The sequence below is a fragment of the Heterocephalus glaber genome, unplaced genomic scaffold (assembly GCF_053883595.1).
Source record: "Heterocephalus glaber isolate CG9 unplaced genomic scaffold, H.glaber_assembly_v1.0 deba00001553, whole genome shotgun sequence".
Lineage (NCBI taxonomy): Eukaryota > Metazoa > Chordata > Mammalia > Rodentia > Bathyergidae > Heterocephalus > Heterocephalus glaber.
In genome coordinates this window covers 30,661,472-30,677,814 of record NW_028258344.1, presented here as the reverse complement: position 1 = coordinate 30,677,814, position 16,343 = coordinate 30,661,472, and the positions used below count along the sequence as shown (strand labels likewise).

At 34.7% G+C, this 16,343-nt stretch overlaps 1 protein-coding gene across 1 annotated transcript in view; it reads right to left on the bottom strand.

The window, feature by feature from the left end:
- The window catches only part of Cnbd1 (cyclic nucleotide binding domain containing 1), a 482,897-nt gene that overhangs the window by 79,479 nt on the left and 387,075 nt on the right, over positions 1 to 16,343 (bottom strand). The window contains 3 exon segments of the mRNA XM_021255941.2: positions 1,431 to 1,554; positions 1,556 to 1,582; positions 2,971 to 3,080. Of these exon segments, the coding sequence (XP_021111600.2) occupies positions 1,431 to 1,554; positions 1,556 to 1,582; positions 2,971 to 3,080 (261 nt within the window).

The window sequence follows — 16,343 nt, the reverse complement described above, 5'->3', positions numbered from 1 at the left end:
TTGTTCCATCAACAGGAAAATTTACAGATGTATTGAGAAATACATGTTTTGGAAATGAATATATTCATTGCCACTGAAATGTCTAGCAGATGTATCTATAGTAAAAAAATTTCATAACATATGCTTTTGATCAAGTGACTCATTCTAATATATAAAAGTCTTTGGATGTTCCTCCTATTTAAATACAAATACTGAAAACGCTACCAACCTCACCTTGGATTGGGATTTTTTTTTTAAGGTAAGGTAAATCCAGTAAATATTCCCTATTTTCAATTGTGTATAGTTGAATGAGATATAGTAATAATAGTAGTTTATTTTTATATAAAAAGAAAAGGTTTTCACTGCAAAAATAATATGCTCATGTTAAAATGAGATATTTACTTCCAATTGCTTCTGAATTTCAGTAGAACACTGGATAATAAAATGGTGAAATGTTGATTTACATAAAAGAGTACACACCACCTAATGTAATTAGTATTGAAAAAGAAAAACATGACCTATATCAAGCAAGAATATTATAATTTTAATTAGTAGTCAGGGATTATTTTTGAGGGATATTTATCTTGGAAGAAAATGCATTTAAATGTAAGAGAAGGAAAAATTTTAAAATATCATTTCAAATTTATGACTTTGAAAATTTGATATAAGAATTTGAATTATTCTTTTCATTTTGAGCCAGAGTTAAGCAAGTATGGGATATACATTCTCTAGGAGATATAGCTAAGTGTTTGAAGTTCAGGATAAGAGCAAGTCATGGATAACATTAAAATCTCTTCCATTTATTTAAGCAAACCCCTCACCCATGATAATTTAGACAAATTCTTCCTCTTCCATCTTTCATCCAATGCTTGACATTCTTCAGTTATACATAGAACTACATTTTAAATATTTTATTGCTTAACTGCTATTCATTTTTCCTCATACTAAATTGCATATTTTATTTTAGTATTTATAGTATTTCCAGGGTCAAACATCAGTGGCTACATAACTATTCTTTGATCACTAGAAGAGCTCTAAAATTTCTGTGAAAGGTTTAAAAACTGAAAGCCAGAGGTTTTCATATGCACTTGACTTTCATTGTACATTGAGGATAGTATAAGCTTGACCTAAACCAAAAGAAAAAGGCAGTAATATTAAATATGAAAGCTAAAAGATGTTCAAAAACAGATGAGGTTGTTTTTCTAATTGTAAATGGGAGAGATTTTAGTAATTTCAGGTCAAAATCTTTTGAAATATTGCTAATAAATATCAAAAATAGCATTACTGAGTCAGAATGTTATATGAAGGGGAAACTCATACATGTTTCTATGCTATCTCTGTAAATAATACACAATCACCTTAGTGTCTCAAGTTGTCTATAAAACACTTCCATTCTTTTCAAATCTGTCAACAAAGTGGTGTAAGATTTAAATGATAATTTATCTATTTACCAAATATGTCTTTCTCTTCAATTATCGCCATTTCAACATCCTTTCTGGTGATGACTGTACATGTGAAAGGGACTTGAAGAAGAACACTAATCTCACCAGATGACTCCTTCTCCTTAAGTTTACCCCATGTAAACAAGTTTTCGAGTCTTCTTCTGCAAAAGATATAGATAATTGATGTATAATGAAACTATTTCTACAAAATGAGTGTTAAATTACTTGCAAATCATTTCACTATTTAAATTAAAAATTTCATTCAATCACAGAAAACATTTACTTACATATGTGTTTGTTAAGTAAAACAGTAAACTCACAAATTTCAGCTTATTTAAGGTAACTGACAACATTAGGACCCTGCAGAAAAGGGCTTAATGGAGTTTCTCTATGGGTTTCTCTAGAGAAAAAGTTGAGTTCCCAAATTCTCTCTTTTAGAAGATTTAATCGCTATTGAAATGAGGTGAATTCTGGTGAGCAGTAAGTCATAAAAAAGAGAATGTAGCCTTCAAAGTAGGAAGGTGATAAGAACATGGAAGAGGTAAAATCTACTAAATATTATGGAATCAAAGCCATTTTTGTAAATGGCAAATCTTTATAATGTACAGGAGTAGTACAGAAGGATTTAAGTCTGTTTGCATGTTCCACTGAAAATTGACCAAGAAAAACTAATTGTAACTTTTCTGTCACGATATACTAGTTTTTGTTTGACTCAAAAAATGAGATCATATGAAATATACCCTTTTGATCTGGACATTTTACCCAGGTTAAAAAGGTTAGGCATATCCATATTCTTGCATATATCACTAGTTCTTTTACTGCTGTGTGGGATTCCAGTGTGTGAATGATAATATTTCTGTCTATTCAGCACTCAAGAGACATTTAGATTACTTCCAGTTTTTGGCTTATGAGGGTATACATAGATCTTTGTGGACACATTTTTCCTTTTTAGTATTAGTCTATGTTTTCAGTGCATAATAATTACATTCATCACGAGGCGGGTGTGCAAGTACATAATGCATCTTAATTCTTTTCTTAATTGCCTTGCCTCACCCTCTTTCATCTCTTAGTAGTCTTCCCCTTTACAAAAGATCTCCGCTTGCTATTATCTTTTTTCTATGATTTATTTATAGGTTTCCCATGTAAGAAAAATCATGTAATAATATTTTTATTTGTTGAGTAAATATCTAGAGTGGAATTTCTAGGTGATATATTAAACTATATCTTAGCCAATCTGTTATGCTTGTTCTCTTACCTTGTTATGATTTGAAATTCCTCTTCCCTGATATGAAGAAAGTTAAGCATCATTTAACATACTTACTGGTTATTTCTATCTCTTTTAACTCAATATATCTCACCACTTACATTTGTGTATCTTACAACTCAACATAAACAAAAAGCCCAGTCAAAAAATAGTGGAAAAAAATGAACTAAAATTTCACAGAAAAATGGAAACTATTGTCCAATAAGTATCAGAAGAGATATTTAGGATTCCTTATTTATTAGAATAGATTGATTATTGAGAAAAATATACAAGTTTAAAACTTACTATTTTGTTTGATGGCAGTTTCACAAGTCCTATAATACTTCTATAAATTTTACAATATCCATAATTAATATAATCAACAAAAGAAATGACATTTCCACTTTCCACTACCACTAAAATAAAAAGACACAGATCGTTATTTCACAATTTTTCTCTTTCAGAAATTGTTTTAGGTATTTTGACAATAAATGTTGGCATATTTCATTCAATGATTCTAACTAAATTTCTTAATGCATGCTAGCTTATAGACAATATTTACTTGGTATAAAATTTTTAAAAACTATTTTTGGTATTGACATCTGTAACTTGAAACAGATAAATATTGATGAACCTTTGGCAATGAAAGCAGTTTGTGCTAGTAACCGGTAGAGGAGAAGAAGAACACAAGAGAAGCCCTCATTGGTAGCAGTAGGCTGATTTGTATGGTGCAAATATTTCTACCACAGCTTGTTACAAACTGCCCATAATTTAACAAATGGCTCCTTGAATATTTAACAAATGGCTCTCCAGCATTTGTTCCTTGAACCAATACCAGCATCCACCTGAATATAATAGTGATTACAAGCAAGTATTCTGAGACCTTGCTGGCCTAATTTGAAGCACACTGTGCCATTTTCTTTGTGATCATCAATAAATTATATAACCCTTCTGAGCTTTACTTTCACCTTTAAAATAAAATGTTGAGGACACTTTTTTTATTCATTAAGTTTATTGGTACATTTTGGGTATACATTATGATCATATTCATCATTGGGAATTTGTACCTGTACCTGATATATCTTGTTTTTTGTATTTTCCCATTCCTCTTCCCCCCCTTTCCACGCCTCTACCCCTCCCTGTTTACAAAATCTTTGTTTCCATGTTTTCCTTCTGCTCTCATTTTTTCCTTTCCCTTCTTTCCTCCCCTCCCAATTTCCATTCCCCTTTGAACCTTTTCTTCCTGTTTCACAATGTCATTGCTGCATTTGGTCCTCATTAACATTCAGCTTCTCACACCAGAGAAACAATTTGGTATTTACACATGTGTGTCTTATTTATTTCATTTACAAGTATGGTCTCAAGCTCCATCTATTTAGCTGTGTCTCTAGTTTCTCATTTTTTTATGGCTGAGTGGTACTCCATTTTATATTTAAAAAAACACATCTTCTTTATCCAGTCACCAGTTGATGGACATTTGGGCTGTTTCTAAGATTTACCTATTACAAACAGTATCGTTATAAACATTGGTGCACGTGTATCACTGTGGTATGAAGTTTTTAATTTGGGGGGGAAGACACTCAGCAGGGGAATAGCTGGGTCAAATGGGACCTCTAATTCTAGGTTTTTGAGGTATCTCTACACTGATTTTCACAATGGTTGCACAAATCTACACCCACACCAACAATGGAAAAGGCTTTCTTTTCCCCCACAGCTGGGCCAGGATTTGTTATTGGTTGATTTCTTGATAGCAGTCATTTTTTCTGGAGTGAGGTGAAATTTCTCCATTGTTTTCGTTTTCATCTCTCAAATGACCAGGAATGTTGGACTTTTTTTTTCATATGTTTATTTGCTGCTTCTAATCCTTCATTTGAAAAATGTCTGTTCATTTCAGATGCCCATTTTTGGATTGGGTGTTTAAATTTGGGAGGTCTGATTTTTTAAAGTACTTTATATATTCTAGATATTGTCTATTGTCTGAGGAACACCTGGTAAAAGTTTTTTCCCACATTGTGGATTGTCTCTTCAAGATGTTGGTAGTTTCTCTTGCTGTGCAGAAGGTTTTTAATAAGATAAGATCCCAGCTGTTCTTTGTGCTAGTTCCCATGTGACTGAGGTTTTGTTCATAAAGTGTTTTCCTGCACCAATGTCTTCAAGCGTTCTACTTAACTTATCTTCCAGCAGGTTTAGTTTTTCTGTTTTAATATTTAGATCTTTGTTCCATTTCAATTTTAGTTTAGTGCATGCTGAAAGATATGGATTGAGTTTTAATCTTTGGCACATTGAAACCCAGTTTTTCCAGCACCATTTATTAAAAAGGTTATCTTTCCTCCAGTGAGGCTCCTTTACCAAAGATGAACTGGCTGAGTACATCTGGAGTTGTTTCTGTATCCTCTAATCTGTTCCACTGATCCTTGGGGTCTGTTTCTTTGCCAGTATCATGCTGTTTTTATCACATTAGCTTCATAGTATAGTTTCAAATTGGGACTGTGACACCCCCTGCCTTGTCTTTGTTGCCTAGAATTGCTTTTACTGTACTAGGTCTCTTCTGTTTCCAAATGAATTTTTGGCTTGTTTTCTCTAGTTCTGTTGACTATGCTGTTGGAATTTCAATCAAGATTGCATTGATTCTATACAGCAGTTTTGGAAGTATGGCCATTTTCACTATATTGGTTCTTCCTACCCAAGAACAAGGGTTGTCTTTCCATTCTCTGATATCTTCTTCAATATCTTTTTTATAAGATAGTGACAAACAGAATGAAGAGATCATATAGCCTGAACAAGTAGGATAAAGTTATCTATGAAAAATCAATAGCCAACATCATGCTAAATGGTCAAAAACTGAAATCTCTCACTCTAAAATCAGGAGCAAGATAAGGATGTCCACTATCACCACTCCTCTTCAATATAATTCTGTAAACTTTAGCCACAACAATTAGACAAGAGAAAGCAATAAAAGGAATAAAGATAGGAAATGAAGAAACTAAATTCTCATTATTTGCTAATGACATGTTACTCTATATAGAAGACCCCAAAAACTCCACCAAATGTCTTCTAGACTTAATAACCAAATTCAGTAGAGTATCTGGATACAAGGTCAGCATTCAAAAATCAATAGCCTTCCTGTACACAAACAACAGACTCACTGGAAGAGGAACTGGAGAAACAACTCCTTTCACAATAGCATCAAAAAAAAAAAAAAAGAAAGAAAGAAAAGAAAAGAAATACTTAGGAATCAATATAATGAAGGAAGTAAAAGACCTCTATTCTGAGGACATCTCTTCTATGACCTGTTTGTGACAATTAAATGCATATAAATCACCTTGCATGATGCCTGGCACATAGTATTATATGATGAATCATGTTATTAGAATCATAACTATTTCAAACTTCTAAAGCCACTCTATACTAAAAATATACTGGAAGGTGAACTGTATTATAATTTCACAAATATATATGAATCAAAAAAGGAAAAATATCAATCTACACAATAGCTGAAATTGTTAACAAAATTTAACTTAGTTACTCAAATCGATTGGATATATTCAAATTAAAATTAATATTGCAAATGAATTTTCAGCTTTGTTTATTCTAAACATATCAATTTTCTAGAAACTACAAACACATCAGTGATAACCTAAATACCAAAACATAAATGTATCTTTCTCATAATTCATAAAAATGGCAAGGTTTTTCAATTACACAAAAGCAATTTTCCTTATTCCTTATATGTGACAGTGCCCATCAAAATAAAACAATTATTAACATCTAAATAATGAAGAATGAGCTGCGCCAGCATAAGTGGGTGAGACAAGCAGCATGAAGCTCCCCAGCTCCATCCCGGCCCCACTCATGCCACCGTGAGGTCCCAGGGGCGGCTTGGAGCCCCGCCCCATCCAGCGCTCTGCTTAGAAGCACGGGTGCCTCCAAGGCCCTGTCCCACCCCTCACCCCCTCACCCCCTACACACCCACCTCCGCCTCTGTCCTTCTGGCTCTTCAGCTACCTAGTTCCGCACTACAGAGGCACAGGGGATTATAAAGGCCCTGTCCTGAACGCCATAAGATAGAGCAGAAGTTAGTAACAGAAAGAGGGCTTCTCAGGCTCCTCAATGAAAACTGAAGTTCAGAGGAAAAGTAAAGAGAATCTCTACAATAAAAGCACACCAGACCACTGTACTTGGTATGTTGGAGGGATCATCAACAGGGACCATTACCTCCCATCAAAACCTGCACTATCTTCAGGGGAAGGGCAACTGGAACCTGCAGTAAAACTTTGCAGAGTTCAACCCTGCAGGAGGACAGGGAGCTCAACTTGGGACTAGCAGCCAGAAATCTGCCTGAATCTCACAGGTCTGCTGCTGGCTTGCTGAGACTCATTGACTCGTACATACACACAGATGCCTACGTTGCCTATTGTGACAGCAGAGACATACCCTGAAGGAGACCCATCATTTTTATTTTATGCTATTTGCAAAAAAGAAAAAAAATTCTTTTTTCTCTTATTTTTAATTCTTAATTTTTACTTTTTTCTACTCTTTTCAAAATTTTACTTTCTTTCTTTTATCTTTTCTTTCTCTCACTCTCTCTCTCACGCATTCTCTCACTGTCCCACATTGCTCTTCATCTCCCCACTTGTTCCTTTCTGCACTGAATTTGGATTTCTCCTTTATTTTTCTTCTCTTTTTCCTTCACTTGATTATCATTATTTTTAAAGGAAAGTAAATACAGTATCTAGCCTCCCTGATGCTGTTAGGTGATTCTGTTGTTCACATCTTTGTTCTTTCCTTCTGCCTTTTTCTCTTGCCTTTAACAATTTCTTAGAGTTTGTGTGATCTTCCTATGTCTTCTGGCCTCATCGCTAATCTTTCCTGATCTTTCTAACTGTCCCTCCCTCCCCAACTCCTTCTAACTCCCCACCCTAAAGGGGAAAGCTGTTATACTGAAGAGTTTATTTACTATAAACATATGTTGGGTTGGTCCTCAGTTTTAATTTAATTCACATAGTTAAATGTGATAGATTAATAACTACCACAAATTGTCATTTTGTAAGCTGTGCTAGATGCTAAGGTATTGCTGATTGTATCATTTAGACTAACATGTTGTGATTGATCTAATCGGCTTTCCTTCCTGTAATAAGGAAAATAAAATAGCCTCAGAGTCATTACAGTCTCAAAAGCTAAACACAAGCTATATATGGAAGACACCTCTGAAAAGCAATCATCCCACAAAGGTTTTAAACACAAGCAACAAAGATACCTACATTAAGCAATTTTGAAATATCAGCCCAGGAATTAAACCAAGGGCAGTACCAAAAACAAAAATGAGAAGACATTTAAGCAAGGCACAAACACAGGCTTCCATAACACAAAAGGGAAATTCTGAGGGAAATGAGGTGGAAAAGTTTGATAATCAACCACCTGAACATCCTGAACTGATAGCACAGGAAGTAACAAAGCAGGTGCATGAGGCTCTAGAAAAATTCAAGCAGAAATAATCTCCCAGATAAATACAGAGATGGTGAGCAGAATGAAAGACAAGATTAGAGGCTCTAGAGCAGAAATAGATAAGAAAATAGATGAGATCAGAAGCATGCTGGAAGCCATGAATGCCAAGCATAAGAAAGAAATGGAAACCATGAAACAGATTCAAACAGATATTCAGGAGATTAAAAACTCCATTGAAAGCATGCCAAGCAGACTAAGAGAATCTGAAGACAGAATATCAGATATAGAAGACAGGTTTGCAGTTAAGGACCATGAAAACAGAGATTTCTTAAAGTTAGTAAGGGACCATGAGAAATCACTCCAACAGCTGCTAGATGATGCAAAGAAAAATAACATAAGACTGATAGGAGTCCACAAAAAAACAGGAGAAAGTATAATTGACAAGAAAAAAATTGTTCACAGAAGTAATAGTAGAAAACTTCCCAGACAGAGGTAGAGAATTGGACATACAGACAAGTGAGGCATATAGAACTCCAACCAACCACGATAAAAAAAAAAATCTACACTGAGACATACGATAGTCAAGATCCCAGAAACCCAACAGAAGAACAAAATTCTACAGGCAGTTAGAGAAAAGAAACAAATCATCTACAAAGGAAAGCCTATCAGAATCATGGCAGATTTCTCAACACAAACCCTCAAATCAAGAAGAGCCTGGAGTGAAGTATTTCAAGCCCTAAAAGAAAATAACTTCCAATCTAGACTGTTGTATCTGGCAAAATTATCTTTCAAAATTGATGGGGAAATTAGATACTTCCACGACAAAGAACACCTGAGAAAATTCATGAAGACCAAACCAGCACTCCAAACAATTTTAGGCAATATCCTAGAAAAAGACAATGAAGGTCACAACTCCATGAGGCCCAACAGAGAGAAGACACCATGCAAGGTAAGACACTAAAGGGAAAGGGGGGAAAATAAGAAATAAAAGAGCCAACAACAGTGAAACATCATGACAAGGATGAGTCAATATCTCTCAATTATAACTATCAATGTTAATTACCTCAATTCACCAATCAAAAGAAATAGACTAACAGAATGGATTAAGAAGCAAAACCCAGAAATATGCTGTATACAAGAAACACACCTAACTCAAAAGGAAATCCATAGACTGAAAATAAAAGGATGGAAAACAGTTCTCTACGCCACAGGAACCCAGAAAAGAGCAGGCATAGCAACCTTATTTGCAGACAAAGTAGATTTCAAACCAAAACTAATTAAGAGAGACAAAGATGGTCACTACATCCTTGTGAAAGGAACAATCCAAGAGAAAGAGATGACAATCCTAAATATATATGCACCAAATAAGAATTCCCCCAACTATACAAAACAAATATTAATGGACATGAAAAACCAAATAAGCACTAATACAATTTTAGTCGGGGACCTCAACACTCCTCTATCACAAGTAGACAGATCATCTAGAAAAAAATTAACAAGAAATTCTAGAACTGAACCAAGCCATTGAACAAATGGACTTAATAGATGTTTACAGTGTTCGACCCCCAAAAATCAGAAAACACATTCATTTCAGCTGCACACGGGTCAGTCACCAAAATAGATCACATGCTAGCTCATAGGACATATCTAACTAAATGTAAAAGAATTCAAATTATCCCCTGTATATTATCTGACCATAGTGCAATAAAATTTGGAGATCAATAATATAAGAAACTACCAAACTCCCACAAACATATGGAAATTGAATAACCCCTCCTGAAAAACCAATGGGTGACAGAGGAAATTAAGGAAGAAATAAGACAATTTCTACAAGTAAATGATAATGCCAGTACAACATACAGGAATCTGTGGGACACAATGAAAGCACTTCTACGTGGGAAATTCATAGCCATGAATGCCCATATTAGGACAACAGAGAGAACTCAGTTGAATAACCTAATAGAGAACCTCCACCTCCAAGAAAAAGAAGAGCATAACAAACCCAAAGCTCGTACAAGAAAGGAAATTACAAAGATCCAAGCAGAAATCAATGCAATGGAGACTAAGAGAATGATACAAAAAACAATGAATCAGAAAGTTGGTTTTTTGAAAGAATAAATGAAATCAAAAAACCTTTAGCCAACCTTATCAAAAAAGGAAAGCAAAGGCTCACATCCATACAATTAAGAACAAAAAAGGTGAAGCCACAACAGATCCAGCAGAAATCCAGAGGATCATCAATACCTGCTTTGAGAACCTGTACTCTAATAAAATGGAAAACACAGAAGAAATGGACAGATTGCTAGATACATAAGAATTGCCAAAGTTACATGAAGAAGATATAGAAATTCTAAACACCCCAATTACAATGAGTGAAATTAAAAATGTAATAAAAAATTTACCAACAAAGAAAAGTCCAGGTCTTATTGGCTTCACTGCTGAATTCTACAAGACATTTAAAGAAGATCTATTGCCATTACTCTTTAAACTCATTAAGGAAATTGAAAGGGAAGCAAGGCTTCCAAATACATCCCTGGAAGCAAGTGTCACTTTGATTCCAAAACCAGGGAAAGACCCAATCCAAAAAGAGAACTACAGACCAATCTCCCTAATGAACATAGAGGCAAAAATCCTCAACAAGATACTGGCAAACAGAATACAGAGGGTCATCAAGAAGATCATACACCCTGACCAAGTCAGGTTTATCCCAGGGATGCAAGGATGTTTCAACATCTGTAAATCAATAAATGTAATACACTATATTAACAGAGTTAAGGACAAAAACCATAGGATCATCTCAATAGATGCAGAAAAGGCATTCAACAAAATCCAACACCCATTCATGATAAAAACGCTACATAAAATTGGAATAGAAGGGCTTTATCTCAACCTGACTAAGGCTATCTATGAAAAACCAACAGCCAACATCATACTAAATGGTCAAAAACTGAAAACTTTCACACTAAAATCAGGAACAAGACAAGGATGCCCACTATCACCATTCCTCTTCAATATTGTTCTGGAAACATTAGCCACAACAATTAGAAAAGAGAAAGAAATAAAAGGAACAAAGATAGGAAAGGAAGTGAAACTGTCATTATTTGCTGATGATATGATACTTTTCATAGAAGATCTAAAAAACTTGGTCAAAAGTCTTCTAGACCTAATTGACAGACTCAGTAGAGTAGCTGGATATAAAGTCAACACTCAAAACACAATAGCCTTCTTATACGCAGACAGCAGACCCACTGAGAGAGAAATTTGGGAAATAATTCCTTTTACAATAGCATCTAAAAAAATGAAATATCTAGGAATCAATCTAACAAAGGAAGCAAAAGACTTCTACACTGAAAACTACAGCACTCTGAAGAAGGAGATCGAAGAGGATATAAGAAAATGGAAAGATATCCCTTGTTCCTGGGTAGGCAGAACCAATATAGTGAAAATGGCCATACTTCCAAAACTACTATATAGATTTAATGCAATGCTGACTGAAATTCCAACAATATACTTCACAGAACTAGAGAAAACAATCCAAAAATTCATTTGGAAGCAGAAGGAACCTAGAACAGCAAAAGCAATTCTAGGCAACAGAGACATGGCTGGGGGTATGACAATCCCCAACTTGAAACTATACTACAAAGCTACTGTGATAAAAACAGCATGGTACTGGCCAAGAAACAGACCCAAAGATCAGTGGAATAGGTTAGAAGATACAGAAACAACTCCACACATACTCAGCCACCTCATCTTTGACAAAGGAGCCAACTCCTCTCATTGCAGGAAAGATAGCCTATTTAATAAATAGTGTTGGAAAAGCTGGATTTCAACCTCCCCAAGATTAAAACTAGACCTATGCTTATCTCAGTGCACTAAACTAATATGGAAGTGGATTAAAGATCTAAATATTATGACAGAAACACTAAACCTCCTAGAGGATAAGTTAGGTAGAACTCTTGATGACATTCCCATAGGAAAAGACTTTATGAAAAAATCTTCAGTAGCATGGGATCTAGCACAAAGGATCAATAACTGGGATCTCATTGTATTAAAAAAGCTTCTGCACTGCAAGACAAACTACCAACAGAGCTAAGAGACAACCTACAATGTGGGAAGAAATTTTTAGCAGCTGTACCTCAGACAAAGGTCTACTGTCAAAAATATATAAAGAATTAAAAAAATCAGACCCACCAAATTCAAAGACCCAATTCAAATATAGGCATCTGAAATGAACAGATGTTCCTCAGACAAAGAAGTAAAAGCAGCAAATAAACATATGAAAAAATGTTCAACATCACTGGTCATTGGAGAGATGTAGATGAAAACAACACTGAGATTCCACCTCATCTCAGAAAGAATGGCTGCTATCAAGAAATCAACTAATAACAAATGCTGGCGGGGGTGTGGAGAGAAAGGAACCCTTCTCCATTATTGGTGGCAGTGCAGACTAGTGCAACCACTGTGGAAATCGGTATGGAGATACCTCAAAGAACTAGGACTGGAAGTCCCATTTGACTCTGCTATTCCCCTGCTGGGGATCTTCCCCAAAGAATTTAAAGAAGCATACCACAGGGACATATGTGTACCTATGTTTATAGTGGGAGAGTTTTTAATAGCTAAAGCTTGGAAACAGCCCAAGTGCCCATCAACTGGAAACTGGATAAAGAAGATGCGATTTTTTTATAACATGGAGTACTATGCAGCCATAAAGAATGAGAAACTAGAGACATTTATAGCTAAATGGATGCATATTGAGGCCATACTCTTAAATGAAATAAATAGGACACACGTGTAAATACTGAATAGTTTCTCTAGTGTGAGAAACTGAAAGTGTAAATAAGGATGAAAATGACTAAAATGAATAATTGATAAATTGAGATGGGAAAAGGTCCAAAGGTGTAGGGCTGGTGGGAAAAGAAGGGAAAAGGGAAGAAGGGAAAGGAAAAAGAATGAGAAAGAAAAAAAAAACAGAAACAAAGTCTATGTAAATAGGGAAGGGTGTAGAGGGTGAAAGGTGCCCAGGTAATGGGGGAAAAATAAGAACTAAGATACATGATGTTCAGGTACAAGCACCCAAGGATAAATGTAAATGTATCATATACCTAAAATGTACCAATAAATATATAAATAAAAATAAAAAATAAATAATGAAGAATGTAGAAAATAACTTTTTAAAAAATTGTACTTGAAAAATAAACAATACTACCAGTAAATATCATTTACCACCACAAACAAATAAATACCAAATTCCTTGGAAAAATAAAATAAATGAGATGATGTTTCAATGATTCTGCAACCGTTTTTATGAATATATGCCACCTTCCTCATATCATATTCAAAGCTGAAAAGTATAATAGAAAAATTATAAGATTATTCTAGTGCTGCCATTTATTTTTTTAAAATAAAAAGTATGAGGAGGAGGTGAGCCAATCTCAGCACCCAGGAGGAGGCTCTCTGGCTGCCATTCCACTGCTCCCAGGGCAGAGGAGGTGAGCCACTCAGGCACCAGCAGCACCCCCCACCTGCTATGGAAATAAGAAGACACAGAAACAAGCCTCAAAAACAGACTTCTACATCACCTAAAGCAACCCTAAAGGGAAAAAATGAAATCAGAAATAATTTCTCACATAACAGCAGAGATTGTGCCCATAGTGCAAAACTTGAATAATAAATCTGGAGAGGACACAGATTTAAAAAAACACGGGAGCTGAGGAACATAATGGAATCCCAACATAGGAAACAAATGGAATCCATAAAACAGATACAAACAGATTTCCAGGAGATTAAAAACTGCATTGAAATTCTACACAGCAGAATGAACCGATGTGAGGACAGAATTTCAGATATAGATGATAAGATTGGAATTAGTGAGCAGGAAAATAAAATTGCTTTAAAATTGTAAGGGACCACGTGAAATCAATCCAGCAACTGCTAAACGATGCAAATAAGAATAATATAAGACTGATCCAAGTCAATGAAGAAACAGAAGAGAGTGCAGATGACATAAAAAAAGCATTCACAGAAGTGATGGCAGAGAACTTCCCAAGCAGGGGAAAAGAACTTGACATACAGATAAGGGAGCCATATAGGACTCCAACTAGCCTTGATCAAAAAAATTTACACCTACACCTGTAATAGTTAGGGTTCCAGAAACCCAACAAAAGAACACAATTCTACAAGCAGTGAAAGAAAAGAAACAAATCACATACAAAGGACAAGCCATCAGAATCACAGCAGAATTCTCAATGCAAACCCTCAAATCAAGAAGAGCTTGGAGTGATGTATTTCAAGCCCTAAAGGGAAACAGCCTCCAACCCAGATTGATGTACCCTGCAAAACTATCTTTCAAAATTGATGGAGAAATAAGATACTTTCATGACAGAGAACACCTTAGGAACTTCATGAATACCTAACCAGCACTCCAAAAATATTAGACAACATGCTAGGAAAAGACAATGAGGATCACAACCCCAGGAAGCCCAGCAGAATGAATCCATTGGGCATGACAAATTAAATGCAAAGGGGGAAAATCCAACAAAAAAGAAAAAATCATGACAAAGCTTTTAAAACTTTTAACTTCATCGCCCTAAATTCAATCTTGTTATTTTACTGATTAGTATTTTTCTTATTCTAGTGTTGCACACATTTCCTTGTGCTCTACTGGCTACTTATCATCTTCTTGTGTCTACTTTTTAATTGGGTTGTCTATTAATGAGGTGTAAGAGTTCTTTATATATTCTGGTCATAGGTTATATGCCTTGTAAATATGGTCTATTTAAGTACTACTTTTCCTTTTAACGATGTCATTCAAAGTTCTAAATTTTGATGGAATCTCATTTATCAATTTTTTTCTTTTATATATGTTTTTTGTATCCTAGGAAGTTCTTGCCTACCCTAAATTCATAAACATTTTCCCTTATAACTTCTTCCTAAAGTTTTATAGTTTTAGTCTTTCATATTTAGGTTCATAGGTCCTTTCAAGTTATTTTTAAGTATGGAAATAAAGGGTTGAGGTTAATTTTTTTATATACCAGGTGTTCTAGTGCCAATTGTTGAAAACACTATTTTTCCCTCTGCTCTTGAATTGAGTTTATATTCTATAAAATGCTAATGTTAAATAATCTTTCAAAACTCAGTGGACTATATATGTGAGGTTCTATTTGTAGATTCTCTGTTTTATTCCAATGATCTATATTTTTTTCCTTACACCAACACTGCCTAGATTACTGTAGCTTTAGAGGAAGTCTTAAAATTAGGAACTAAATGTCTTCCAACACTAATTTTTTTCTTTTTACATTTCTAGGCCCTTTGTACTCCTACATAACTTTTAAATTTCAATATCCAATTCTTCATTATAGCAAGTATACACAGACCTGAATTTTTATGTATACCTTGTGTTTTCTAATCCTACTAAATTCAGATACAAGTTCTAGGCGCTCCTAGAGATTTCTTAGTATTTTCTCTGCAGATGATCATTTCATCTACGTATGAAGATTTTGCTTCTACCTTGCTAATCCTATCCTACTTGTGCTGTTTTATTGCCAAAGTATTTTAGTTTGGGCCTACATTTCAAAGTTTAATGGACATATGAAGAGTAGGCATATCTGCCCTTGCTCCCCACCTTACAGAGAAAGCAGTGTATCTTTTCCATTCATAAAAGGCATTTTTGCTGGAAGTATGGAGTACATGTCTTTAATCTGTTGAGAAGGTTCTGTTCTACTTCTAGTCTCCTGATAGCTTTTACCATGAACAGCTGTAAAATTTAGTCCAATACTTTTTCTGCAACTAGTGACAGCAGGATCATATGGCTTTTTCCTTTCCTCTGTTAAAATGATGACTTTTGGGGGTGGATCTTTCAATGCTGAACCAACACTGCCATCCCTATAATAAAACCACTTTCTACATACTGCCAGATCTGACTTCTAATAGTCTGTTTTGTTAAACGAATTTCTATCTATGTTCATACTTTTTTCTTCTATTATCTTTATCCAGTTTTAGGATTAGCACAATGTTGTTTTCCTAAAATGAGGGGAGAAGTGTTCCTTCTTTTTTCTGCTTTAAATGTTTGATATAATTTATCAGATAAAATGTATATGAGCCTGCTGTTGTCATATAGGTAGGTTTTCAAGATACGAATATACTTTATTTAACAGGTGCTATTCAAATTTTATATTTCCTCCAGAGTTAGTTTCATTAATTTGTCTTCCTAGGTACTTCTTAGAAGTTGTCAAATT